Source organism: Typha angustifolia, chromosome 3 (genome assembly GCF_048772165.1).
Source record: "Typha angustifolia cultivar Huaian chromosome 3, ASM4877216v1, whole genome shotgun sequence".
Taxonomy (NCBI): domain Eukaryota; kingdom Viridiplantae; phylum Streptophyta; class Magnoliopsida; order Poales; family Typhaceae; genus Typha; species Typha angustifolia.
In genome coordinates, this window is record NC_133241.1 from 8,641,332 (window position 1) to 8,668,036 (window position 26,705).

At 40.8% G+C, this 26,705-nt stretch overlaps 4 protein-coding genes across 4 annotated transcripts; 2 read left to right on the forward strand and 2 right to left on the reverse strand.

Moving 5' to 3' along the window:
• LOC140758067 (arogenate dehydratase 1-like) lies at positions 1-1,940 on the reverse strand. Its single transcript, XM_073094078.1, has one exon. It carries the CDS (start codon positions 1,687-1,689, stop codon positions 280-282), a length of 1,410 nt encoding a protein of 469 aa, XP_072950179.1. The 5' UTR covers positions 1,690-1,940; the 3' UTR covers positions 1-279.
• Positions 1,941-2,872: 932 nt separating this feature from the next.
• Positions 2,873-9,429, reverse strand: LOC140780095 (protein TIC 100). Its single transcript, XM_073125429.1, has 11 exons — positions 8,706-9,429; positions 8,102-8,173; positions 7,604-7,693; positions 7,354-7,527; positions 6,251-6,341; positions 6,013-6,075; positions 5,874-5,940; positions 4,874-4,977; positions 4,668-4,794; positions 3,839-4,572; positions 2,873-3,473 (listed from the first exon to the last, which is right to left on the reverse strand). Exons 1-11 carry the CDS (start codon positions 9,329-9,331, stop codon positions 3,114-3,116), a joined length of 2,508 nt encoding a protein of 835 aa, XP_072981530.1. The 5' UTR covers positions 9,332-9,429; the 3' UTR covers positions 2,873-3,113.
• Positions 9,430-13,225: 3,796 nt separating this feature from the next.
• Positions 13,226-14,124, forward strand: LOC140758447 (peroxiredoxin-2E-1, chloroplastic). The gene has a single exon (XM_073094618.1). The coding sequence runs from the start codon at positions 13,277-13,279 to the stop codon at positions 13,964-13,966; it is 690 nt and encodes a 229-aa protein (XP_072950719.1). The 5' UTR covers positions 13,226-13,276; the 3' UTR covers positions 13,967-14,124.
• Positions 14,125-19,407: 5,283 nt separating this feature from the next.
• Positions 19,408-26,396, forward strand: LOC140779728 (glucomannan 4-beta-mannosyltransferase 9-like). Its single transcript, XM_073124970.1, has 10 exons — positions 19,408-19,726; positions 19,881-20,571; positions 20,683-20,781; positions 21,189-21,441; positions 23,628-23,738; positions 24,312-24,448; positions 24,776-24,889; positions 24,981-25,180; positions 25,394-25,588; positions 25,819-26,396. Exons 2-10 carry the CDS (start codon positions 20,242-20,244, stop codon positions 25,979-25,981), a joined length of 1,602 nt encoding a protein of 533 aa, XP_072981071.1. The 5' UTR covers positions 19,408-19,726; positions 19,881-20,241; the 3' UTR covers positions 25,982-26,396.
• The last annotated feature ends 309 nt before the right edge of the window (positions 26,397-26,705 follow it).

The following is a 26,705-nucleotide window of genomic DNA, read 5'->3' on the forward strand; positions in this document are numbered from 1 at the left end:
TGTTATAAAACTTATCAAATTAATTTAAGATAACAATTATATTTTCCTCAGTACGATTGTATTAACGGTTTGCCGATTGAGTGATGCGACCAATTCATACCAACCCACTACCAGATGTAGGTCCCGATCTTTCCAATGTGATCGGTAGACCTACGAGTCTTATGAATAATTTTAATTTAAAAAAAAAAACAAGAACCCAATACGAACGACTATGTACGAAGCCCGGATGATGATGATGATGATGATGATGATGGATGATGTATCTTTATCATTCTGGATTCAGTTATCGTCGGAGGTGGAGGTGGAGGTGGATGTGGATGTGGATGTGGATGTGGATGTGGATGTGGATGATGATCCAGTTGGTGCATTCCACGGCGTCATGTCCATGGGATAACTGCCGAGAACGCGGAGGAAGGAGGTGAACTCCTGGATCTCAGCGAGTGCGTTCTGGGCCCTCTGCTCGGCCATGGAGGCCTCGAAGTCGATGTAGAACATGTACTCGAAGTGCTTGGCGGTACCGACATTGGCGTCGTCGACGAGACGGATGGGCTGGTGACGGTGGGGCCGGCTCTCGATCTTGGTGAGGCTGATGTTGCGGAAGGCGAAGGCGGAGAGGACCTTGAAGAGGACGGAGGTGCCCTCCTTGTGGTGGGCGAACACGATGCTCGTCTTGAAGGGCCGGTCCGTCCGCGGTATGATGGGCTCGCGGGCCAGCATCACGAACCGCGTCACGTTGCTTGAGTCGTCCTGGATCCCGTCAGCCAGGATCTGCATACCGTACAGCTCCGCCGCCCGGGACGACGCGATCGCCGCCGTGTCGCGCAGCCCGTTCGCCGCCACGTACTCGGCCGCCCCGGCCGTGTCGTGGAAGGCCTCGCGGGCCACGTTCAGGCCCAGGCCCGTTAGGGTCAGCTCGCACTGGGCCAGGGCTTGCGGGTGGCTCATCACACGTGTCAGGCACTCTTTGCGGACCCCGGGGAGGGCGAGGAGGCAGTGGTGGACGGGAAGCTGGACCTCGCCGACGATGTGGAGGCGGTGGCGGAGGAGGAGGTCATAGTTCCGGTGGATGCTGCCGCCGAGAGAGTTCTCGACCGGTAGGACGGCGCGATCAGCGATCCAGAGCTCGACGGCTTGGAAGGCAACCTCAAATTGGTCGCAGGGGATGGCCTCGCAGTTGGGGTACGCCTTCCCCGCCGCCGCCTCCGAGTAGGCGCCGGGGACGCCCTGGTAGGCTACGCGGAGCGTCGAGCCATGCATCGGGGCGGGGGAGAGGTCGGCGATAGTGAGCGCGCGAGGGAGGTTTCCGATCGGGACCAGATCCAGGGTTACAGACGACGAGGAGTCGTGGCCGTTGACAACGACAGCAGGAGTAACGGAGTTTTGATTGTCTTGGTGGTGGTCTTCGGCGCCGATGCCTCCGGATGAAGAGGAGGAGGAGGAGACGATGGAGGGTTTGCTATCGACGGCGGCGGCCTTGCTGGATATGATGGCGCACTTGCTCAGCCAGTCAGCGCGGTTCGATCCGACGGCGCCATAAAAGAAGGGGGAGGTGCTTCCGCCGGCGCCGGCGGAGATCTCTTGCCCGTGGATGCATCGGACTTGGAGCGGATAATTGCATCGATGTGGAACCTGAAAGATCCTCTTGCTCTGGTAATTGAGGGGGATAGAACGAAGACTCGCCGTCGCCATAGATAGGCGTTAGTTACTGGGATAACGAACGGAGGCTATAGGTGGAAAAACGAGAGAGAGAGAGAGAGAGAGAGAGAGAGAGAGAGTAAAAAATGGAAGGCAGGTCGGCTCTTCTTCTTCTTTCTTGATCTCTTTGATGAGTTGTTGATCTATCAATTATAAGCTAGCTTTTGGTATTTGGTTGAAGAAATGGAGAGCTTCCAAAAGCTGAGGAAAGAGAGAAGCAGGGGAGGGAGTATATATGATGGAGGCGGGGTGGGGGTTTGGTAACGAGAAAGGAAGGAGAAGGGAAGTAGTAGGTATAAGCAACAGGGAGGCGGGGGAGGTTTGGTGGTTGGTCAAAGTCAAAAAACAATCTCTCCTCACCTACCGCTGAATCCTTCCAACCCATCTCTCCTATTCTCTATGCTTTCCCTGTAATTTCAGTTTCAATTAATACTGTGCCTGCCGTCCTTCCTTCTGTCTTAGGCTAATGAGTTGTTCTTCTCAATTACACGTCGCACGTGCGGTTGAAACGTTCCCACCGTGTCAAATGTTACCTAATTTAATCATACAGCTTAACGTCAGCCAAAGGGTTAAAAATAAATAAATAAGCAAAAAAGAAGAAGAGAATACCGTGTATTCTCGTCTCCAAAGCACACACTACCAAGTCCCTCTCACGACTCTCCAACATCATAAACGTGGTGCATTTTACATGACCAAATTATTATAATCCCATTGTGTTCGCAGTGCTCCCTCACCCTGTGTCTATGGGAGGGCCTCCACTCTGTACAATTATAAGTTTCTTAACTAACTGAGCGTTATTAGATTGACTACACAGTAATTTTCTTAAAAATAAAAATTGTGTAATTTAAGTACGGTCCGGTGGTCCTTCAAACCCAACCAACCTAAGCCTGAATCACAATTACAAGCACAATCACAAGCACACCAACTCTTAGTTTTAAAATTGTCCAAAAAAAAGAACAACAACAATAACTACTCCGTATTAGCCGAGTCTTAAATTTGGGCTGGGCCTTTAGGTGACATATACTCCCACTCAGAAGGTCTTGTTCGAAGCGGCCGCCATGATAGACCAAGGGATGGGGGCAATTGGCAATTTTCTGTGCAGTCCACATTGTTGCTCGTGGTAAGCGGACGACTGGAGGGAGTAGTTTCAACATCAGCAGACATACGACTTTACATATACTGCAAAATAAGTGCATCTTAGTCTCAACTTACTATCCACTTTATATGGAAGGCCATGCCATCTTTCTGAGTTCTTCAGGGAAAAAAGAGAATCGCCTTTCTTATGGGAAGACAGAAAAAAGAAAAGAAAAGGACAACTCTAGATCATTTCGCTCAACATGAATCAGTTTGTCAGACAAAAGCAGATTGAGAAATGAAGAAAAAGGGTACAAAAAATGACAACAGAATGCTATCTTCTCTCAAATGCTTAAGACATCAGTAACTGGGACATGCAAGGATAAAATGCTGAGACTATCAGTATCAGCCCTTCTATCCCTCATCCGACTGCTTTGCAGCTTCTTGCATGCTTGATAAGCAGACAGACTCCGAGCTAAGGAATTCAGCAGAGAAAGGCTCTCATTTTTCTTCTGATGATGCTGCAGTTGCTGTGCCACTCTCAGTTTTGCTCCATAATTAAGTCTACCAGGGAATTTTACTGAGCTGTGCCTTGCACGGATGCTCGTTATTTTCTCCTCACTAATTAGGGAACCGTGCTCTCCGGTGGAAGGATGTACTTGTTTCCTCCATGACAGAAAAGATTCTTGCAGATTTACGGGAACCTGCATCAAGAATTGATGAACATAATCATTAGCTATTTAGCCGCAAAACAAGTAAACCAAGAACCAAAAGGTGGCAAAACAAATTTCAGAAAGCAGATGAATTTATACAAAGAGATTTCCACAAAGAAGACAGGAAAATTTAAACTGAATAATAACTTAATAACAAATGCATATATAGTAATCCATTTGGTAGAAGCTTGATAGCTTAAACAGTTCCACCAATGGGTGTGAAGGTAAATACTGTAATTGGTGAATAAACTATCAGAAAACCAACAAGCGTTCTGGGAGAACGGGATAATCTAACAATGGCAAGAAATTAACCTAAATAAAAGCCACAGTGATTGCAGAATGGTAAGAGAACTTACAATAGAAGCCAGACTCCCGGCGGCAAATGACAGGGAGAGTGAAGAGAAAGGAGGCTTCGTGCGTTTGCTTTGCCCAACAGAACCCGCAGATGTATCTTTATCAGTCCCTTGACGAACTGAACCGAAACTTGTTGGCGCACCTTCATCTTCATCTTCATCCTCGTCTTCATCATCTGCATCTTCTGAAACCGCTCCATCCTGATTGTCGCCAGGAGATAATTCATCCTTCTCCTTCCCAGATGCAGCTCTCTTCTCTTCTTCCTTTTCTTTCATCTTTAACTCATTCTCCATATCTTCCATTGCCTCTTCCAGGCATATTTCAGCCTCAATGAAATCCAGCTCCTTTTCTATAAGTTTCTGATTCATTTCAATAGCTTTCTTCTTCTCCTCAGTCCACCTCTCTAGTCTGTCAAAGAAAGGCTTCAATGCATTCTCTACTTTTGTTATCAGGCGCATTAAATTGCTTTCCTTCTTTACACGTTGTGCTCGTCCAAAGAACTCGTCGTATCCAACAGGTAGAAACTCAACTTTATCAGGATCTACTTCCTCCCCATCCTCTAAGCGTGGTTGCCAGAATAAGCGAATGCCATATTTCTCATCATCCACATAATTAATCAGCCTGCCGGTACGAGTATGAACTATTAGAGGATCTTCAGTATAGATTAGCTTTGATGGATCTTCAGGATCAGGTTCAGGTTCCTTGTTGATGAGAACAAATTCAGGGTCGTCATCACCTAACTCATATAAAATATGCTAGAACTAGTCAGGATTATTGATACAAGTAATTCAAAATGACTAATATGGGACTTGGTATGGAAAAACTAAATACCTTTAGACCACCAATATTCAAGTTCAGCAGGCATAGGAATCCTTAATGGTGCTTTATAGAAAGAGTTCAACCACAATTCCCTTTCTTGATCAACCTCTTCCGCATAAGTCTTCCAGTAATCAGGAACCTGTAGCAGCATATGTGACCACCGTCAGACAAACACCAGTTGTTTACCTTGGAAATTAATGAACATGCACATAGCTTACCTCATAAAATTGATTGATAAAACCAGGTGCCATCCATACATCATCTTCCTCATAGAAGTATGGATGTTGAGGATCACCATAAGGACCTCTCTCTTCCCTTACCACTACAGAAAAGACGAGGAGAAAGAGGACCATAATTACTCTAGATATTAAACAGTTATATGCAGTCCAAATTATGCAATTAAAAATTGTTATAAAGAATTGTAACACATGCTGAAATGTCAAGAGGAGGAGCCTCCACATAAACTGAAATATCTTCAGAACAGAAATATTAACCTTAACCGGTACTGACAAGCCATACTGAATCTACTTGGTCTATGGACCTTTACTGAAAAAAAAAAAAATCTACTCGGGCGAGCCTCCACACAACCTTTCCACCTAAGCCCCATATAATTAACAGAATATTCTTTCCTCTCTCTCCCATGATCAGCATAGATAAACAGATTCTGCAGTGCAAGACGTCTTTCAAACAACAGCAGATTTGGAAAATTGTCTGTGGAGATTCCAATACCATGCAGGTTCCCCAGGTTATGTCTTTCATGATCAGCAAAGACAAGCAGAAAATAATCTCACTACAAGATCAGCACACTACTCAATACGAGTCAAGACTATTTGTTATAGGACAGTTTTTGCCGCTCAGAAGACCAACTGCACGTGTGGGGAACCTGTGTTCAAACATGTGGAAGAGAAACTATTTCATATTGAAGATGGTAAAATAATTGTACTATACTGCAGGTGGCTTTAAAGTCTTCTAATCATTATAAGGAAGACATTGCAACTTGAGATACTACATCAAGATATTCGTACCAAATGGAGAAAACTATACATAACTATGATAGTCAGTGTCTCCCCAGCCTGATCCAGCAATTTGATGGATTCTGGGGCAAGCAAGATTATATATGTTCACTACAACCGAAACCATTTCTCCGTGCAACTTTATAACAATGAATTATCACCATTTGACTGAAGTGAAGGAAGAAAAGTTTAGTTTGAGTCTTACTTCCATCAGGCTTGTTAACAAACATCCGTGCCTTTGCAGCAGCTACTTCAGCAATACCTGCATGTAGCTGAAATAATCTATGCATTAACACAAGTTCCAAAGATGAATTAAGTATCCAACAAAGTGTAATAAGCCATACTGATGAAACATCTAGATCACAGCCTGTTGAATCCTCTAGATGTTCTCCAAAGTAGAATCGACCCTGTGTACAGATCAGAAAATGTAATTCAGATCTTACAAATGTATAAAACATTAGCTATGTGAAAATGCTGGATATCCCAGGCTCTTTTTAGGAGCAGTGGAGATATAGTTATTTTCACAAGTTTGAAAAAGGAATTTGGAATAAAACATTTTGCATCAAGTTGGTATACACCTACATATATAATTCGTTCATTAACTTCATATACGCCACATCCATGCATTCTGCCATGTTTCCACTGCCCGGCATATTTATATCGGCCTTTTTCTCTGTCATTGGAGCATGATTGTAAATCAATCAGAATAGTAGAAAAGACTTGCCTCAGTATACTTCAAAATTAAGTTCGAGAATTAGTTGATAGTAAATTACCACATTGCATATTAATCCTACTTACGTGTCATCCTATAAGTTGCAGTGGTTAAGCTTCAGAAATTTCTATATCCTGATAAATAATTGTCATTAGATTAAAATGATAAAACTGCAGCAATTGCTCATGTTAAATTGAATCACTAAGGCCTCCTCTGGTTTCCTATTAAGAGAAAATCTAGAGTAGCTATTCTGGTTTCTTACTTTTAAAATAGTCTCTCTAATCTAGAGTGGGGTAATTTGATATTTGATTGTAAACTAGAATAATGGTATAATAATTACTTTTGATATGATATAAAATTGAGGTTAAAATATAAGTAAGAAATGAAAATTGTCTCAAATATTGATTTGATATATAAATTAAAATTAAAATGGTCTCAAGTATTTGTAGGTATCCAATGCATAAGAAATGAAATAGGTGGGTAATAAAAGAAAGGAGATAGATAGAAAAATTGAGTAAAAAAATGAGTTTTGATTTATGGGATGAGATAGGTGAGTGATAGGAGAGAGGAGAGAGAGTTTTGAAATAATTTTAATCAAATCAAGGGTAAAATTATGATTTGGCTTATGTGTAGAATAATTTGAATAATGTATTTAATGTAGAGTAAGGATAATTCAATGTTTGATTATAAATCTACAGTAGTGTTCCTTAAACTAGAATAGAAAAGAAGATAACCTAGAAGCAAACATGGGCTAAGTGAACTTCATTGTATTGATCCATGCATTCCTATGGAGTCCTGACCATGGATCCCTATAGGGTATTGCCATAGGAAACAACACAAATGTAGCAATGATAAAAGCTACGGTGATCACATTTAATTGGTATGACATAAATTGCAGAGTACTAGATAGAAAGGTAACAATTTGAAGACTTGACGATTACCCAAAAAATCTAGCAATTGCAAAAGCACTTACGGTTTCTCTCCGAACACCTTAATCCATTCATCCTTCTCATAGAAAGGGATTTCTCTTCGGTTCCCAGCAAGTAATATGCTATCTTCTATGTCCATCTCAAGCCACTTTTTATCTTCTGGGTTCATGAAATCACTGGATATAATTCTACCTTCGGCACGCATTTTAGCTTCAAGCCTGGTAATTGAAGTAGACATAAGACTTTTCACTTTGGCATGACATAGTTGGTAATAGGATTATCCCGAAAACATACTTTGAACCAGGTACAGGCTCGACACCAGGAATTTCTACTTCAACAACCCCATGACCTTCCATTTGATTTTGTAGCCATTCTCCTTCATATCTGTGAGAAAAAGAAGAAAAAAAATCACCTCTTAGAATGAGCTTTATCGGTTTTCCCTTATTGCTATGTAATAAGCAAATTAAAAAATTCTGGAAATCACGACGTGTAAGGAAAGCATCAATTGGCATTTTCTGTAAATTATAGTAAATACAAATAGCTGCAGTAACTCTTAAGATCATTGAAATGAAAAGCATGATCAACTAGTTTTCGCAAGATCACTTGCTTCAGAATCAGAAATGTCACCACTGTAGGGTGCAGGAAAAAATCATTGTTATAAGATATGCCATGCAGTGTAACCCATAAAGAGAAATATGCGAGAGTTCAATCAATTTAGAGAGGTAGAATGAATGTTCTCAGAACCGTGAAATAAATGTAGCATCTGATGGTCTCAAAGGATAAATGCTTCACCTAACTAGCCCCTCTTCAGCAACATAAACACCTTTGCCATGAGCTAAATCGTCCCAGACAGTTCCTTCATATCTGTAAGAGAGCAATCAAAGCATCAACTAATTAGTTGCAGAAACCATTTTAAACAAGAGTTTCACCCACGAAAGAAATCCATATGGTACATCAAGCTCATGATGATTTTAGGTTCAATCATGAAATCATCAACTGTTAAATCGGTACATCAAACAACATTTTAAACTGAGAAAGCAGAGAAAAAAAATAGAAGAAAGAACTTTTATGCAAATGTGCACACTCACCTAAGATATTTGACGACTGATACTCATTTTAGCAATCGTATCTGTTATGTTCTTAGTTCAAGAGCCAGCTAACAGAAGGAAATGCCACAAAGGAAGAACATGCTGAACTCAGCTAAAGAAAGAAAGCGATATGGTTCATAGTGGTTATCGAGAATAGCTTACTGTCGTCCTAATTATAAGTCCCTAACTTGGAAAAGAAAAACGTACCAGAGTGGCATTTCAACAAACAGCTTCTGGTCATTGAAATTATATTACTTGACCAAACTGAACTTACAATCAAGAAGCAAGTTAAGAATCGGGGGACTCACGAGCTCCCGTCTGGGAAAACGTAGCTGACCCATTTGAGGAACTCCTCGATGCGGTCGAGCTCCTCGATTACAGACCTCGGATTGGAGATGTCGTAGTGGTTATCGGGAATAGCCGGGTAAGGCTTCCGGTAAGGGAGGTAGAAGGGCGCAATGGGTGGGTCCCTCCCTTCCTTGACCTCATTCTTGACCACCTCCCATTCTTCCTCGTCGGCCCAGACCGGGTCCCACCCGGGTTCCGTCATCTCGATGGGCGCGTCGACCCAGAGCTCGCGGAGGTCCTCCTCGCGCCACTTCTCCGGGTCGCGGGGGAAGTCGAAGAGGTCCTCGTGGTACACGTAGTCGCGCTCCTCCTCGTCCTCCCGCTTCCGGTTGCCGCGGCTCTCAAGGGCTTCCGTGAACTTGCGGGCATTCGTCTCCGGCGTGTTGTCGTCCTCCTCAGCGTCGCTCGACTCATATCCACCCCCGACATAGCCATCAGAGGAGTAGTCCGAGTCGTAGTCCGATTCGTCGGAGGACGACGAAGAGGACTTATCGTCCTGCAGATTCTCTTCCCCCACTTTGTCTTCCGCTTCTTCTTCCCCTTCTCCTCTTCCGTTCTGCTGCTGCTGGTCGTCATCGCCCGCCATGGTTGTAAGAGAGTAGGTAACAAGGAGGAGGAGGAGGATAAGGTACTGCTGCTGCTGCTGCCAACTATACTAGTAAGCAGAGAGAGAGAGAGAGAGAGAGAGAGAGATACTCTTTAATTCTAATCTATGGGAGGCGGAATCTTGTCTTGTTGCTTGTTTGGGTTGAGGTCCAGTGGCAATCGGAATGAAGGTTAGTCATCATCAATTCATGGCCCTAATGGCTCGGACTCCGCAAGCCCAATCCAATTTGAGAAAAAAGGAACCAATCGGCCCATTGACACAAAAGTTTCTCTCGTCAAATCAGAAATTGGCTATCGAACAAATTTGTTGTAATGGTACTCTTTATGAAGAGTAAATACGTACCTAATGAAGACCACTCTCACTTTCAAATCTATCTTCGTCAAAGTCCCACAGGAAGATTTGACTGCCTCATCCGTAACCAACTATGTCGTTGTAATACTGCCATGGCTATCTTTAGCAAAACTCTCGTTAATTGTATCCTTTTTACCTGGTTACGGGTTACCTCGGCTTCTCTTTTCGGATGTGTGAATTTGAGCTCCCCAGTCCTATGGGAAACGCCATATCTGCTTTCATCTCTACGTTTATAGCCACATCTAAGGTCGGTAGTTCATTCAGATTTTGGGTCGACTTACCGGTGCTTAGTGATTGCCGCCTTTTCTTTTTATTTATTCATTTGGAAGGTGCTGTGGGAGAGGGTCCCAACTAATGTCGTCTTGGATTGATCATGCTATTCCCTGCTCCATATTTTATAGATTATTGATATTAAAATTCTACATTTTACTCTTAAATGTCACCCTGCATGATGATCTTTTTGAAGTTAGAGACCTACTCGCTGCTAACCAACTTCCATGTTCACTTTGTTTTGCTTTACTGGCATTTCAGAGACTTCTCTGCAATTCTTTTAGGAATCATAGGAGACTTGTGATAGATGGGAGAACAAACAATCTTCTAGCATCCATAATAGTCCTCACACTAGATTCTTGATATGGAAGCAACACAATTGTTACATAACGCATACGTCTATGGCTGTCGTGTTTGTCACTTATCAGGTGTTGAAGTTAAACCTGGGAAGACTGTTAAGTGTGATCCTGGAAGAGACAAATATTTGCATCTGAGCCAGGTCGCAGTTCTTACTATAGAGTGTGTTTCATGATCATATGTGAAAAACTTCTGAACTTGTTCTGTTTTGTTTTTCCCCCTATAAGCATCACTTAGGGAAACTGAAGGTGTTCCAAACATTGTGGGGTTTAAGGACGAAAAACTCTATATGCAAAAAGATGTCCTCAGTTTTCATATGATTTAGTGTTTCAGAAAGAATTTGAGTTATCTGACAACTCAAAAGAGTGCAAGCGTCTACTTTTGTGGCTGTAAGACTAGATAAGAGGCATCAATCCAGGTCCTTATGGATATACTTTTTCAATTTCAGTTTCAGCTGCATTTCTCTCTCTTTGCAGCAACTTTCAATGAGTAATTGATTGTCTTACTTTTTATTTGTCAATTTCCTTGACCATTATGTTGTTCTCTCCGTCACTTCTGGTAATAAAGACTTTTCTGATAAGCCCTAATGTCCTCTTCTGATTGAATTTGCTGCTGGAACAGTGGTATGATGGTTTCATAATATAGTTAGTTTGTTTGTTTTGCAGATTCTGATGATGACCATAAAGTTGTCCAATATTTTTAATTTTTTAAAGAAAATCTATAGATCGATAGATATTTCATTAAGTATTAAATCGTGGTTACAACATAATACATAAATGAACATAAGAGATAAGCTAAAATCCCGAAACACGCCCGGACTAAAAATAGAATGAACAACAAGAAGACTCGAGGTATTAACATGTAACTAAACAAATACTCATGTAAAGAGAGTAATGGATGGGAAAGGGCATCAGCCTTATAACAAGCCTCCCTCTTTATCATAGGAGGCAACCTAGGAATCGTTGCTAGAGAAGTAGACTAAGGGAGAAATAGGAAGAAATCCCTTTTAGAGGAAGGGAAGACTTGCGCCAAACCTAGTAGAGCTAGGGCCGGTGTAGGAGAGAAAAAAAAATATAGTTGTCCAAATGGAACAAAGTATTTTCTACTATCTTAACATTTTGATTTTGAAAGACTATTATCTAAAATTAAATGTGGAATATCGGATCGGTTCATGTTATGTTTTTTTGGTTTAGGCTCAGCCTCCAACTCAATCTTGGATCACTATTTTACCAAGCTAGCTTAGTGTTGAGCTTTTTCCTTTTATACTTTGTGGTATATTCCCTCTACTAAAAAACTAGCATCCGAACGAGTAAAGGTTGTCATTTAAAAGGATTTAACTGGCAACTCATATATTTTAGATGCTATATCAAGGAGTGAGTCGGAAGCATGACTGAAATCCGAGAAACTAAAGGCAAGCGAAAAAATTAGGACAGATCAGATGAAGGCTGAAATACGAGAGACAGGTAATAAGAATGATGAAGACAATTAACAATAAAGACGGAAAATGATAGTGACGGTGATGATAATAATAATAATGATAATGATAATGAAGAGGTCTGTTCTATATACCCCCTTCATGGGCAGTTACAATGTCCTCCATGCCTTGTAAAAAATATCATTTTTACATCTATGGTTTTCCAAGAAAAGTTTGGAAGGTTTCGATAAAAATAAGTGTTTAATTGAAACTCTGTAAACAATGTCAATCAGGAAATACAATGTGGCAGCGATGATAGCTAAGATATCATCAGTAGAGGAGGATGTTGAAGCTATACTTACTTTGGTGCGACTACTATATACTCTTTTTTATTTCCTCCGGCAAGCACTGCGCCGAAAGTTATCGACCCCCAAAGTAGGCCAGATTAAAGGTGATGATTATCTTAATTAAGTAAACAAATACTTCAATACAAAATAGAGCAATCTGAAAGAAGGTCCGTTGTATTTCTCCAGCCTTTTTCAACACATGGCGTGTCAACCTCATACAAAAGCGAATCATATTGGTGCCAAGTGGACAGGCAAGAATGCCTGTTAATCCTAGTTTTGTACAACTTTACGTTGCATTTGTTGGAGAAGAATTACGGAATCCGATTTTATTTTATATATATATATATATATATAAAGTTTATATATTTATCGGTCTTTAATAAAGTTGAACAATAGTTGGTCTTCGTAGTATTTGTTCATCGATCCATACATTGCGAAGAAATTCGCAGTGAAGTCTGATTCCGTTTATAAGTTAATAATTTTAACAAGATGCGAGCCGATTGCTTCGTTCCAGCGATCTTGCCGCTGTCTGTGTAGTGTCTAGTATACTGTGCTGTATTAATCTCTCTGAAATTCAAATATTTTGGTCGTAGCATATAAAGTGCAGTGCACAGGTGATGGTGATGGTGATGGTGATGGTGATGGGCACAAATAAATTTTGTTTCCTTGGTCGGTTAATTAAAGACAATTAATAATTTAATTACAACTCAGATATTTCTTTACTCGCCAAATATTTTAAATAGCAATATAAAAAGGTGAGAGGAGAGGTCGCCATGTAACCAAAGTTTTTATTAGTCTAATAACAAGAACAAGAAAATGGGAAGCAAAGTGACGTTGTTTATATTTAAAGCAAAAACGTTTGGGTTAATTTGCCCATAGGTGCAACGCAAGAGACGCGAAAAAGAAGCGATGACCTTACGATTTTTATCCATCGTCGCATAAGGCCAGCAAAAGCTATCTATTTACCCCTGCTCTCTCAGCAGTCAGCAATCTTTTCGGAAGCGCCACACGACAACTTAACAACGCCACGTGTCCGTGTGACTCGTCCCACAATCGCAACGCAACGCAACGCAACCCAACGGATCCAAGCGCTATTATCTACTCTTTAATATATAATATATCTCGTCCTCAACTCTTTACAAAGATATCTAATCCACCCGATCGAACCAGAGAGACCAAGCAAAGATGGCCGCTTCCCTAACCGCCGCCGCAAAGCTCCTCACCCCGACAACTCTCTCCTCCACCACCGTCCGCCTCCGTCCCATCTCCCACAACTACAACAACCTCTTCCGCCTCGCTTCACCCCCCTCCCCCCTCCGCCTCCGACTCCGTTCCCCTCGCCTCCGCCTCTCCGCCTCCTCCGTCGCGGCCCCGGTTGCATCTGCCACCATCTCCGTCGGCGACAAGCTCCCCGAGGCTACCCTCTCCTACTTCGGTTCCGACGGCGAGCTCCAGACCGTGACCGTGTCGGATCTGACCAAGGGCAAGAAGGCCGTCGTCTTCGCGGTTCCGGGGGCCTTCACGCCGACGTGCTCGCAGAAGCACTTGCCTGGGTTCGTGGAGAAGGCCGGGGAGCTGAAGGCGAAGGGCGTGGAGACCATCGCGTGCGTTTCGGTCAACGACGCGTTTGTGATGCGGGCGTGGAAGGAGGACCTCAAGGTCGGGGACGAGGTGTTGCTGCTCTCCGATGGGAACGGGGAGTTCACGAGGGCGCTCGGGGTGGAGCTCGATCTCAGCGATAAACCCGTGGGTTTGGGGGTTAGGTCAAGGCGGTACGCCTTGCTCGCTGAGGATGGGGTCGTGAAGGTGCTCAACTTGGAGGATGGCGGCGCTTTCACCACTAGTAGCGCCGAGGAAATATTAAAGGCCCTCTAATTTTGTGCGTCAGGTCTGTCGATCTTGTTTTCTTTACTCTGCTCTGTGTTCGTCTCTATGAGTCTTTAGTGAGTATAATATCGTCGCTGTTTACGCTTTTAGACACATTGGCTTGAATATCGTATAAGTATAAAAGGTGGAATTTTAATTTTGTGTAATTGATAGCATACCTCAGTTAAATTAGCTCATTGAACGTTACCTGTTTGTTGAAATGCCAAACTTGTAAGGAGGAGGATTGTCTGAAACCTTCGCTGTGGATTAACGACAAGAGAAAATCCATATCAATTCCTCAGTTCGGCATGAGTAATCTTGGAAGCATGTTAGTTGTACTAACCGGTTAAGTCTTGAATAAATTAATGGATTTTGGACATGCCGATCAAGTGAAGGCGCCATGGTTACGTGATAGCATAACTCAGCTCATCTGTGGCTTTTTTACTTGAAAATTTTCTTGTAGCGTTCATTTGGTATCATGCTGCACTACAGCAATTGTTTCATTGAATTGCATCTTTGACGAATTAAAACCCGATATAAACCATGTGGAATAGAAGGGGATGATAAACAATTATTTTCTCAGACCAAATGAGCTATCTACCTTTTTGATTGACCATTCTCGTCCTTTATCTTTTGGATCGGCTTTGAGTCTCTCCACTTGCGACGACCTATATTGCTTGGAATGGATTGGAATTTGGATGACTAGCAGTATAATCTTATGAAGTCAGAGCTGAGTAGACAATGACGTTGTGTTGGTTTTTACGTGTAGATTTATGCTATGTATGTTTTTATCTATCTACTTGGTTTTCTCTGACACTTATGTATTCTGGGTTTAATAGAAGGTTTGATGCATTAACATATAGTGCTGCTAACTTGTCTTTTAGATTTGTAGACCTACTTTACTAAGCGAGTTTGTTCTTGGTTGTGTCACAAGGTTTGCATGCTTTTATCATGTTGCGTCTCAAGGCTTCATTTTCTTAACACAAGTTTGTAGCACAGCTTTTGCTTGATTAGGATCTCAAAAATGGGAAAACAAAGATTAGGGATTAATATTGGAGAAATCGTGATTCATAATCTTTGAAGAGAGCTAGGTCATTATAGTTATAGGAGGCGAAAAGCCATTAGCTACTGTCAGCTGGTGAATCTATTATTACTGGTACAATCATGTCCGACGGAGAGAAACTTCTTTGGGGATTCTATCCTACCTTCATTTGGGTGCTGTTATGGATTGGAGTATTTCTCTGCCATTAGCTACTACTGCCTTCCGACGACAGTGTTCCACTGACAATCTGATATGCTATAAATTGTATTTGGATGATTCATCCGGGAGTTTCTTGTTTCCAATTTCCATTAGTTCACTATCAGGCCTGGCCCTATCAGCTCTTGATTTCGGCCCGGCCCGGCCCGGCCCAATTTGAGAAGAATCATCTCATATACGCATCGTATTCTTCTTTCTACAATCTAATGTTGTCACAGCATGGATAGAAGTGAGTTTTCTTAAGGAATTTTTTTTTTATTAATACATTAGAAAGATATCAAAATTATCATTTTATCCTTCGAACTCTTTTATTTTTCTTTTTAAATAAAAAAGTTTTTCTTAAATAAATTAAAATAAGAGTAAAATGGTTCTAGATGGCCTAAGATATAGGAGGGTTTTTATAGCTAACGGGGTTAATGTGTTAAAAAATATATGTGAAAATTATCCTTTTGTGACATATATATATATAAAGTTGAATATGGTTGATGCTTTTCCTTTTCTTTTTTCATAACTAAGATTTTGGTTAAACCTCTTATTATTAATTTTTTTTGGTCGATTTCTTCTTGTTTCTAAGGAAAGAAAATTTGCTTCTTTCTTCCTGGCCAACCCTTCCACCCCCAATGGACATCTTCCACCAAAACCTCCCTTTTATTCCATTGGTTATATTTTCCAATTCTTGATGTACCTTTTATCAATCCATAAGATGAGTCTCACGAGAGACCGTAAATTTGCAATTACAAATAACCCGTAGAACATATATATATATATAGATAATTAAACATGAGTACCTTTCATTTAATCCTGGGATCATCTAAATTAAGGTGGCATTTCTGATAGTCTTCTACTTTATTCAAATAACAAACTATTCGATATTTGTTTCAACGCTCTGTATATTATGATCCCAACGACCATCTATTAATTCTGCTCATGCTGAAACAGAAGGTGGAAACAGTGGATGGAGCGCAAAAATCTCCGGTCAAAGTTGACGGCCTCCACGTTTCTCCGCCATTTAGGGCCACCTAATGCGGGCTTAGTTGGTGATTAATCCTTTCGTACACCTCACAACTGTTTGGTACCATGTTGTTGTCCTCCTCCTCCTCCTCCTCCTCCTCCTCCACACAGTTGATGCTATAAATTAAGGTGGACCGCTTAATGTAGATATCCTTCTATTTATTTAAGGGGAATGCTAATAACATGATACCTAACCTAACCTAACCCTAGTTAATTAGTGGATATATATATATATATATATATATATATATATATATATATATATATATATATCAAATATCGTATAGAGTTAATATTTAGTATTTTTTTTAGTGAAATATTATATGCCCAATTTGACTACTTATTGTCTATTCATTGAGAGAGATAGTTTCTTTCATTATTAGCTTATAATTAGTTACGGGTTCATGATCTATTAAAAGTGAAAAATTTGCAAAGCAATTTATAAAGGGAGAGAGAAAACTAACGCTCGTGTTTGGGGTTCATAAGTTTCTCATTACTATGAAGAATTATTGAGCCTGAAAGAATTAGTAGTAGTAGTAGTAGTACTGGATCACCTGGACCCCACTAAGTCGAACGCATGATGACAATTAACCTAACTACGTTTAGAGAAATGAGCGAGCTTGGCGAGACTACCCTTTTAAAGAAGGGAAGCAGCAAGCGATTCTTCTCGTACGTACATGAAATCAGATGATGTTTGACATGTAAACTTCCTACTTTATTTGTCGGAATAAAATTGAAAGATGTGTATTCATATCTTTCTAAGGGGGACATCCTTCTAATGATTTGTTAGCTGGTGAATTAATCAAATGATCAATCAGAAAGTCTCTGGCTTCCTCTAAAGGACAATAGAGACACATTCGAAGGATTAATGTATATGTAAATTGACCTCCCTACAACCAGAGAGGTTCGCTAGTCGTTCTCATCTCTCCTCTGAGAGTCGATTTTTGGATTAATTTGCTGCAGCCTTTTCAAATAGAAAGCCCATCTGATGCTTGCAGTCGGTAATTATATAAGTAATGCAAATTATATACGGATCTACTCTGTTTAATCTGATGTGCTTCTCATTCACTTTATATATATATATATATATATATATATATATATATATATATATATATATATATATATTCCCTTAATTAACTCAAATAAGCTAACTAGCGACGACAGTAAAATTTGCAAGAAAATTAAACTTGAATCCATCCTGGTGAACAAGGTATATAGTGGCTAGTATAGCCAAAATACCAGTAATTAAGAACGCAGCACTATTAGTAGTATCCAAAAGGTTAACTGCACTTACTATTATGGCATTAATTCCTAAAACAAGACGATAGAATTCCGTATAGGATGCGTTCCTCCTCCGGTTGTTGGTGCTTTGCTGTACAACATTTATATAATTCTTAAATGCTCTCGAAAACCAAGTAACATATTTCCATGGGGTAGAAGTCAATCCGACGTTGTTGCATCTTATTTCTATTAGGCTTTACACCGACGATGCTACATCGAAATAAAAGGAACCTAATTGACGCGATCGAACAATTCTATCCTAGAACCAATTGGCAGAGGCCAGTTGGTGTGCCGTTGAAGGATATATAATTATAAAGATATAAAAAAAAAAAACTCTGGCATTCTATATATATATATATATATATATGTATAATATTAGAATCTGGCAGACTGCGAGTGCCGACAAGAAAAGATACAGCTCTATCATTGAGGACGATATCAATATGGTCAGTTCATGAATGAGGAAATTAAACGTGATTTATTGACCTTAATACATATATGTATGTGTGAATGTATGTATATAGAGTTTTGTGTGAGTATCGAATAGATCATATTGGAATTGGATACGAATGAGACAGAGAGAGCAGGACCATAGGTTCAGATCTCTTATTACGTACTGTATACTATACACAATATTATTTTGATGCCTTAATAATAACACCTCACCCACCTTCTCGCTGTCGGCATTGAGAATGGGCGGGACCGGCGCCGACTTTGGTCGGGAGCTTTTTTCTATCATTAATTTTGGAGGGAAGGAAGGCTTTTTATTATTTCTTTTTTACTACTTAATTAGCTCTAAATTATTATTCCTCTTCTGAGTCCATCAGATGGTCTGTGTTCATAGTAGGTAAAATACATAGACATAGCTCTATGTTACACCCACCATTAGTAATATCGTCGTCGTCTATGTTGCCTGCTTGGTAACATCTGGCAAAGGGTTCACGCAGTAGAGCAGATAAGAGTATCGCCTTTCCGTTGTACCGGCATGCATGCATGAGACCCACGTGTAGTTGTAGTTGTAGTTGTAGTTGTAGTTGTAGTTGTAGTTGTAGTTGTAGTTGTAGTTGTAGTTGTAGTTGTAGTTGTAGTTGTAGTTGTCGTTGTCGTAGTCGTCCTTGTAGCTTCATGCCCAAAAGATACCAACAACAATTAAAAAGTTTACTTTTATTAATTACAATCTCATGCATCGATCACTTAATTTATGCCCATTCACCAAGCTCTTTCCTTCGTCCCACTCTTCTTCCCAGTTAAGCGCGCGCAAGCGCGCACACACACACACACACACATATATATATATCGATATTATTGTACTACAACCATACGTGGTCATTAATGTCCACGACGTTGCTGGGTATGTCTATGAGACAGAAATGGCCGGCAATGTTTGCAGTTGGTCTGTGATTATCATTTTGCATCACAATCGTATATTCGTATATCTAGCTAGATATAATAAACAAGAAATTAAATATGGCGAAAGTAAGGTAGCTAGAGATAACAGAAGCACCAATGACTACTAAAGAGTTAGTTGATGGGCCTGCGTACTAATACCAGTTGCATAATTTTGAAAGTATTGTTACATTTTGACGTCAAACTGTCCAACTCATCAACTGGAAATTTATGATCATTGGCGGGGCAATCTTGGAATTACTCAATGGAAAAAAGGGGAAAAGATACATATAATAATATGGCGGCCTGTGAAGACGGACCGGATTTGCGCCGAGACATTGCACCGGGCGGCCCGGATTCTGCTTGGACATTTTGTTCTGATGGTCATTAGAAATTAAAACCAGTCACGAGTGCATTATTTTCTTATTAATTTTTAGTTTATTTTATTTTAGGGAGTAGGGGGGTGGGGGTGTTTGGTGTTTATTTATAACCACTGCAGTTGGGATCCTGGGGTTCTGGGTTTCTCTCTTCTCTCTCCTCCCCCGCTCTCTCTCTCTCTCTCTCTCTCTCTACCTTCTGCTGCTCTCGCCCAGCAAAAGGAAAGAAGCAAGAAACCCATCGATCAACTTCTATTCCTTTCAGCTTTGTTGGCTTTCTCTTTCACGTAATTCCCTTTTGATTTCGCACATCTGCTGGTACATTACATATATACATTTTGGAGGAGAATAAAAGGACTCCTATCTCCGGCCCCTGTATATCTATTGTCCTGCATTGCGCTGGTTCTTGGTGGGTCGGTTATGGATGGGATGGTTTTTACGTGAAGGAAGAAGGTGAGATCTAAATAAGCTAGCTACTATTTAATTTCTTCTATTTTTATATAGATCCCTTCATCATCATCTATAGATAGATAGATAGATAGATAGATAGATCTTCTCTCCTTTATTGTCTCCTCTTACTTCCCTTTTGTTTTCTGGCCTGTGAAAGGATTCGGATTAGAAAGCCTGACATTACAGCTCCGTCGCATTTTCCCTTGCGTAATCTACCAGCAAAATTTCCAGCTTTCGACATTTTGAACAATCAATCAATTATAGAAAGAAAAAGAGCAAGGTAGAGGAAGGGGAAGGGGTAAAAAGAGGAAAAGAAGGAAAGCCACTTTTTTCTCCTACAAGGAAACGGAGAAGAGGAACTAACGAGCCCCCTTATAAAAATCCGTCTACTTCAACCCCATCTTTTTTCAAGGGGAGCTTCTCTTCTCTTTTGTGTTAAAAAGTTAAAAAAAAAACATAGTTCCCACTACTATTCCTCTTCCTCTGCTCCGAGAGTAGGAACTAAGGAGGAAGTGGAGATGGACAGGATTTCTTCTACAGCGCTCCTCCCGGAGGCATTCCAGGGGAGCAGGGACGACATCACGGAGCACATCGGGTTGATATGGCAGCAGATCAGGGCGCCTGTGATTGTCCCATTGCTTCGCTCGGCAGTGTTCTTGTGCCTGGCCATGTCGGTAATGCTGTTGGTCGAGAAGGTTTACATGGCCATTGTCATCGTCTTCATCAAGCTCCTCGGAAGGAGGCCGGAGAAGAAGTACCGTTGGGAGGCCATGAAGGACGATGTGGAGTTGGGGAATTCGGCTTACCCCATGGTCCTCGTCCAGATCCCCATGTATAATGAGAAGGAGGTACTTACTAACTCTTTGCATCCAATTCCCTGTTTTTCTACTTTTCCAAAGTTTACATACCACAACAATGTACAGTCCTTTATAATTTCTTAACGGGCCTCAATTTAATAGGTGTACCAGCTCTCCATTGGAGCTGCATGTGGGCTCTCATGGCCGTCGGACCGCATCATAGTCCAGGTGCTTGATGATTCCACAGACCCAGTTATTAAGGTAAGGAAGGAGGAGATCTATATATTTATGTCTCGATCATGCTATCAAACGCAAGTGAGAAGTGGTGGTGATGCTTCTTTCTCTGCTCTCTAATAAGATATTACCTAGTTTAATCTTTCACTTTTCTTTTCTTTTAATTTGATGCCTTTTAGTCCTAGCTAGTTTGTTCCCTTGGTCCAGTTACTTCCTAGCTAGTTTTTGTTACTTTCCACGTAAGACTGGTGCTCTGATCTGTGACCAGGGCAAACTGTCCTTTTGCCCTTTCAGATCCACGTCTCGAGGTGCTCTGCTCTCATGACAGGGTAATCTAGACAAGAGAACATATAAACCAATTGATGTTCTAACCTGCATGGGTTATGTTAATTAATATTGTTGTGATGTGGGCGGGGGGGTTTAATGGGATGCAGGATTTGGTGGAGTTAGAGTGCCAACGGTGGGCAAGCAAAGGAATAAACATAAAGTACGAGATCAGGGACAACCGGAAGGGGTACAAGGCAGGGGCACTCAAGGAGGGGATGAAACACAGCTACGTTAAGGATTGCGACTACGTTGCCATCTTCGACGCCGACTTCCAACCCGAACCCGACTTCCTCTGGCGCACCATACCTTTCCTCCTCCACAACCCAGATATTGGTCTCGTCCAAGCCCGCTGGAAATTTGGTCAGCATCTTACTCTTAACTCTTTTTTTTTTTGTGTGTGTGTGTGTGTGTGTGTCCTCGAGTCTCAACCACAGGTTGCCACGTCTCCTCCACTTCTGATCTCATTATTTTATTGATGGCCTAATTACTTCTTGCTTGCCCCATTGGATATAAAGTGTGGTGTGCCCAAACCACCAGATTGAGATCCGGCCTCATAAATGGACTGACCTTAGCTTATTAATTTTCCTTCCCCTTTTGTTTAAGCTTATGGTATGGTAGAAAAAGAACAGACCCACCCACCTACTTCTCTCTTTTCTTTTTCTTAATAAATAGAAATCGAAAGTTTGAGTCAATACCTGGATGGTCGCCACTTGTTGTTATATTGCATTACCTGTTCTGTTACTAGTAGTAGTGCAAGAGAGGTGTCGGTGGGCGTTGCAGTCTCTCTTTTTTCACGTTGCAGTTGGTGGCCTCTTTCATGCATGTTACTTCTCCATCCTGTCTGTCTGTTGCGACCTTTTAATTTTATTTACTCTTTAGAAGGTATAAGCAGCAGAGTGCCACTGTTTTTAATTAGTGTAGAGAGAGGGGAAGGACCAAGGTTGTACCACGAGCCCCAATTAATGCATGCCCTTACCTTTGCCCTTGCCCTTGCCCTTGCCATTGCCTCGCTACACCTACACCTCACCCTACCCGTCCATTTCAGCTACCCTTCTCTTCCACATCTATATATTTTTGTACACAGCTTGTTGGTTTCTTCTGCTGATCTATTCGTCAGTCGTCACCACTGCCCTACTTTATAATTCATCATAAATGTGGATGTAGGAGGAAGTTTTACTAATTCCAACCAACAACTTCAAACCATTAGTTGCCTCCCCTTTTCTACTTTACTACTCTTAACTATATCTTACCTTCACTCTATGGATGATAAGAATCTCTTTGATGACTTCACGATGGTCCACACCATTTATACTGGCTGGTAGATGCCTAAATCATATGTCTGGGACTTTTTCTAGCTACATCGTACATGACAATAGATAGATATATATATATATATACATACCAAGTCCGTCCTTTGTAAATCATATATCTATTTACTTTTCCCATTATAGAGTAGTTATATGCGATGGGAATTGACATGTGATGTGGCCTTCTCAGTCTTTCTTATTTAAGCCCATGATCTATCTTCTCGCCGACAAAAGCCGGGTCCTACCACGCTCTATCGACTCTGGAATCGAGATAACTAAAACTACCCCTTCGTCGGTCCTTAATTACTGATCTCTCAGGTCATTCTTAATGACCATCATCCTTGAGCTAGCTGGATTCTCCATCATTTGAACTTTAGTAGGGTACTAACTCCATCCATCTTGGTTTCGACTTTTCTTAACATCTCTCCCTTTGTCACCCTCTAATATTAGAGGAGATCCATTCTTCTCTTTTGCTTTGCTTTGTGTGATTACTGCTACTGCTACTGCTACTGCTACTGCTATTGATCCTCGAAACCTTTTTAAGCTTTACAAGGGGGAGCGGTGGGTTGGGGTTGAGTTAGTGGTCCCTTTTTCGCAAACTGCTCCGCTGTCCGTAACGTGAAGAAACCAACCCATCTAATCCTGCTATTGCATCTTGATCATCTTCGTGATTAGCGTCCATTTAAATCACGCATTAGCCGTGAATTTGACCGATACTGTTTTCACTGTTTTGTTGTAATGTGCAATTAACAACTAGGTGTATTTGTACTAGTAGTTGGTAAAAGCCAACTCTACCTCTTTGTTTCCACCATCCATCCATCCATCCACTTCCTTCTCCTCTCCATGTGCAGTTATTCTTCAGCTTCTATCTTGCCTCAAATAATTTATTCTTGCATGTTGGCAAGACCGTGTGGACCTCTCCTATTTTCCACCGACACTCACTCTTTTAACTATTCCACTTTCGTTTTTTTTATCTCAGGGTTTTTGACAAACTTACCTTGTACCTCTTCTTATCCCTAACTTTATACTAACAATTAATCCGCAACCTGCATGCCTGAGGAACTATTCGATGATGACAAACCTTTCACTAGTCGACACACACACAAGAAATAAAGCAGGCCAGGCTGCTATGTTAGTGGAAAACTCTTTCACACCACTTCTTCTGAGGGAGTGGAATTAATTATCATTTTGATTTTCTTCTAATTTCGTCCTATTACTAACTGGATAATAGTTTTGCAGTCAATTCGGATGAATGCTTGATGACGAGGATGCAGGAGATGTCCTTAGATTACCACTTCACTGTGGAGCAAGAAGTAGGGTCCTCCACCTATGCTTTCTTTGGCTTCAATGGTAAGTCGTCAGCTTCTCCATTCTTTAAAATAATTCCCAACTCTGGAAATGAACATGCAAATGGACATCATAGGGGAAAAGCATTATGAGATAAATGAAAAAAGAAAGAAAGAAAGAGTAACTAAGGTTTTGTAATTGGTAAATTAGTGACCAAGCAATTCAAACTAAGTAGTCGTTGGAATTTTCTTATAAATGTCACATACAATTTGAAGGGTTGACTTGATGGAAATTTACACTATGACACCGAGAAAGAGTTGTTGTATGTCTATAATATATACAAAGAACTTCCGCAGTTTGAATTTCTGAAATTAAATTGCCAAGTAGATGACATCTCATGGATCACGAGTATGCAATTGTCTGTTGGATATCTTTGTGAAAAGAAAGTCTGTGTTAGAGATAGGATGATTTATGGAGTGATGGCACAGCCTGCTTGCAGAATACTATCGGAACTTGGAAGCAAGATAATTAGAACATGTAACATTACTAGCTAAAGCTTCCTCGCTCCTCTCTTACCAATGAAACACTTCTCTAACTGATTCTCTTATAGTAGCATATTGTTGAATTTCTCCACAGGAACTGCTGGTGTGTGGAGAATTGCAGCTCTAAATGAAGCAGGAGGCTGGAAGGATAGAACCACAGTTGAGGACATGGATTTGGCTGTTCGAGCAAGCCTCAAGGGATGGAAGTTCGTATTCCTTGGAGACCTCAAGGTATTCTTGTATTGTCCATTGGTTCCTGTTATTTGCATTCACTCTTAGAATGTTGTGTTGTACTTCTCTAAATAAGTTGTGTCTCAGAAGATTTAGTAGATAGATGTCATCTCTTGGGGAGTGATTCATTCTCTTTCTTTTGCATCCCTCCTAATTAAGACACTGCTAGCAAGTAGTTGGCCTGAAATAAATGCCTAAATAATTCTTTTAGTTCTTTTGAACTCTGATCATGGATGTGTCATCTGCTGTGTTCAACAGATATCCCATAGTTGCCTCTGTTAAAGAGTTTATCCATGTATTTTCATAATAATTTCCTATTAAATTCAGGTTAAAAATGAACTTCCAAGTACCTTCAAGGCCTACCGTTATCAGCAACATAGATGGTCTTGTGGACCAGCAAATCTGTTCAGAAAAATGTTGTTGGAGATTGCCAGAAATAAGGTCAGCTAAGTGTGAGGAAGCGGGGAAGGACTATTTTCAAATAATATACACTATCAGTTTCTAATGATCCTCTTTCTTGGAAAAAATGCAGAGAGTGTCTCTTTGGAAGAAAGTTCATGTGATCTACAATTTCTTCTTTGTACGGAAAATTGTAGCACATATCGTAACTTTTGTGTTTTACTGCTTGGTGATCCCTGCAACTGTCTTGGTGCCTGAGGTTCAAATACCAAAATGGGGTGCAGTTTATATCCCTTCCATCATTACACTTCTCAATGCTGTTGGAACTCCAAGGTTTGCATTTCATTCCATTTACCTATTATGTTGTTATGGCTATATGATCATTGCCTCTTCAAATTGGTTTTTCCTTTTCATATGCAAGTAAGCACTTCTACGAGAGCAAAAGAATTTCTAACTTTACCAAATGCTAAAGAGAATTTATCGGTTCTTATTTTCCTATATATTTCCCATCCCACATCCTCACTTTCTATTGATGTACTGTTGCAGGTCTCTTCACTTGCTTGTGTTTTGGATCCTCTTCGAGAATGTCATGTCTTTGCACAGAACAAAAGCTACATTCATTGGCTTGTTGGAAGCAGGGAGAGTAAATGAATGGGTGGTCACCGAAAAGTTAGGAGATGCTCTGAAGGCAAAAATTCCTGGTAAAGCAGCTAAGAAGCCACGGATCAGGATAGGTGAAAGGTACTTGTTCATCCTTTCATTGTTAAGAAGACTTAGCCTTTCTTCAACTGTCATCGTTCAATCTAAAAAGAGAAGATATTTAACTGGTCAGACAAAAGCGATATAAAGCGAAAGAAGTGCAATTTTCTACAATTATGTGTGATAGTAAGATTAAAAGAGTGTACACTCAACCAATTGTTCTTTCAGTTTTTTGAATTCTCTTGTCTTATTGATCCACATCTAAAAATCAGGTTACATCTTTTGGAGCTTGGTGTTGGAGCTTTCCTCTTCTTCTGTGGGTGTTATGATGTTGCCTTGGGGAAGAATCATTACTTCATATACCTCTTTCTCCAAGGAATTGCTTTCTTTGTGGTTGGTTTCGGTCATGTGGGCACCTTCGTCCCCCATTCATAATAGATATCAGTGGGGTTAAAGCAGCAGCATATACATAAAGTCAAGCAGACTTCTTTGATTGTTTATTTCCATGGGGGTACTACTCGTGTAAAGAACAGTCAATCCGCAATGATGGAAGGCGATACTTGGTAGGAGATGAAAATAATGGACAGGAAGTTTTAGTTATCTCCTTCACAAAAGCAGCAGCAGCACAGAAGTACACGTTTTAGCTTTAAGTTCAGTGTGTAGAGATGCAAATTAGAGAGTGCGGTTTTTTTTTTTTTTGGTTCTTCTTCTTCTTCTTTTTCTTTTTGGCAAGATTACGTTGGAAAAGGAAAAATAAGATAATAGTTGTAAAGTAACATATGTAATTTGTCATTTTCTTCTATTGCATCTGCTTTGCTAGCTTGGTAATAAGGAGACGATACAGTTGCTCACTTGGGCAGGAGATTTTTTCTACTGCCATATTTTGGTTGCTGTTCAATCACATAAACCTGTACTTGAGTAATGTAAATATTTGTTCGTATTATGTCCAGAAATATCACTGCCTTGCAGAATGTGATTATGCAAGAATATTTGCTTTGCAAGACCTTCGCTGGATGGTTATATGCCGAGTGGAATTAATTTTGGATGATTACCTGAACAGAAGTTTCACTTAGCTGCGGCTGTCACCTTATCTTTGCAAGTGTGCACACTGTTTAGCTTACAGAGTTACAGTTGCTCTCCAAGGTTTGATAGATGTGGG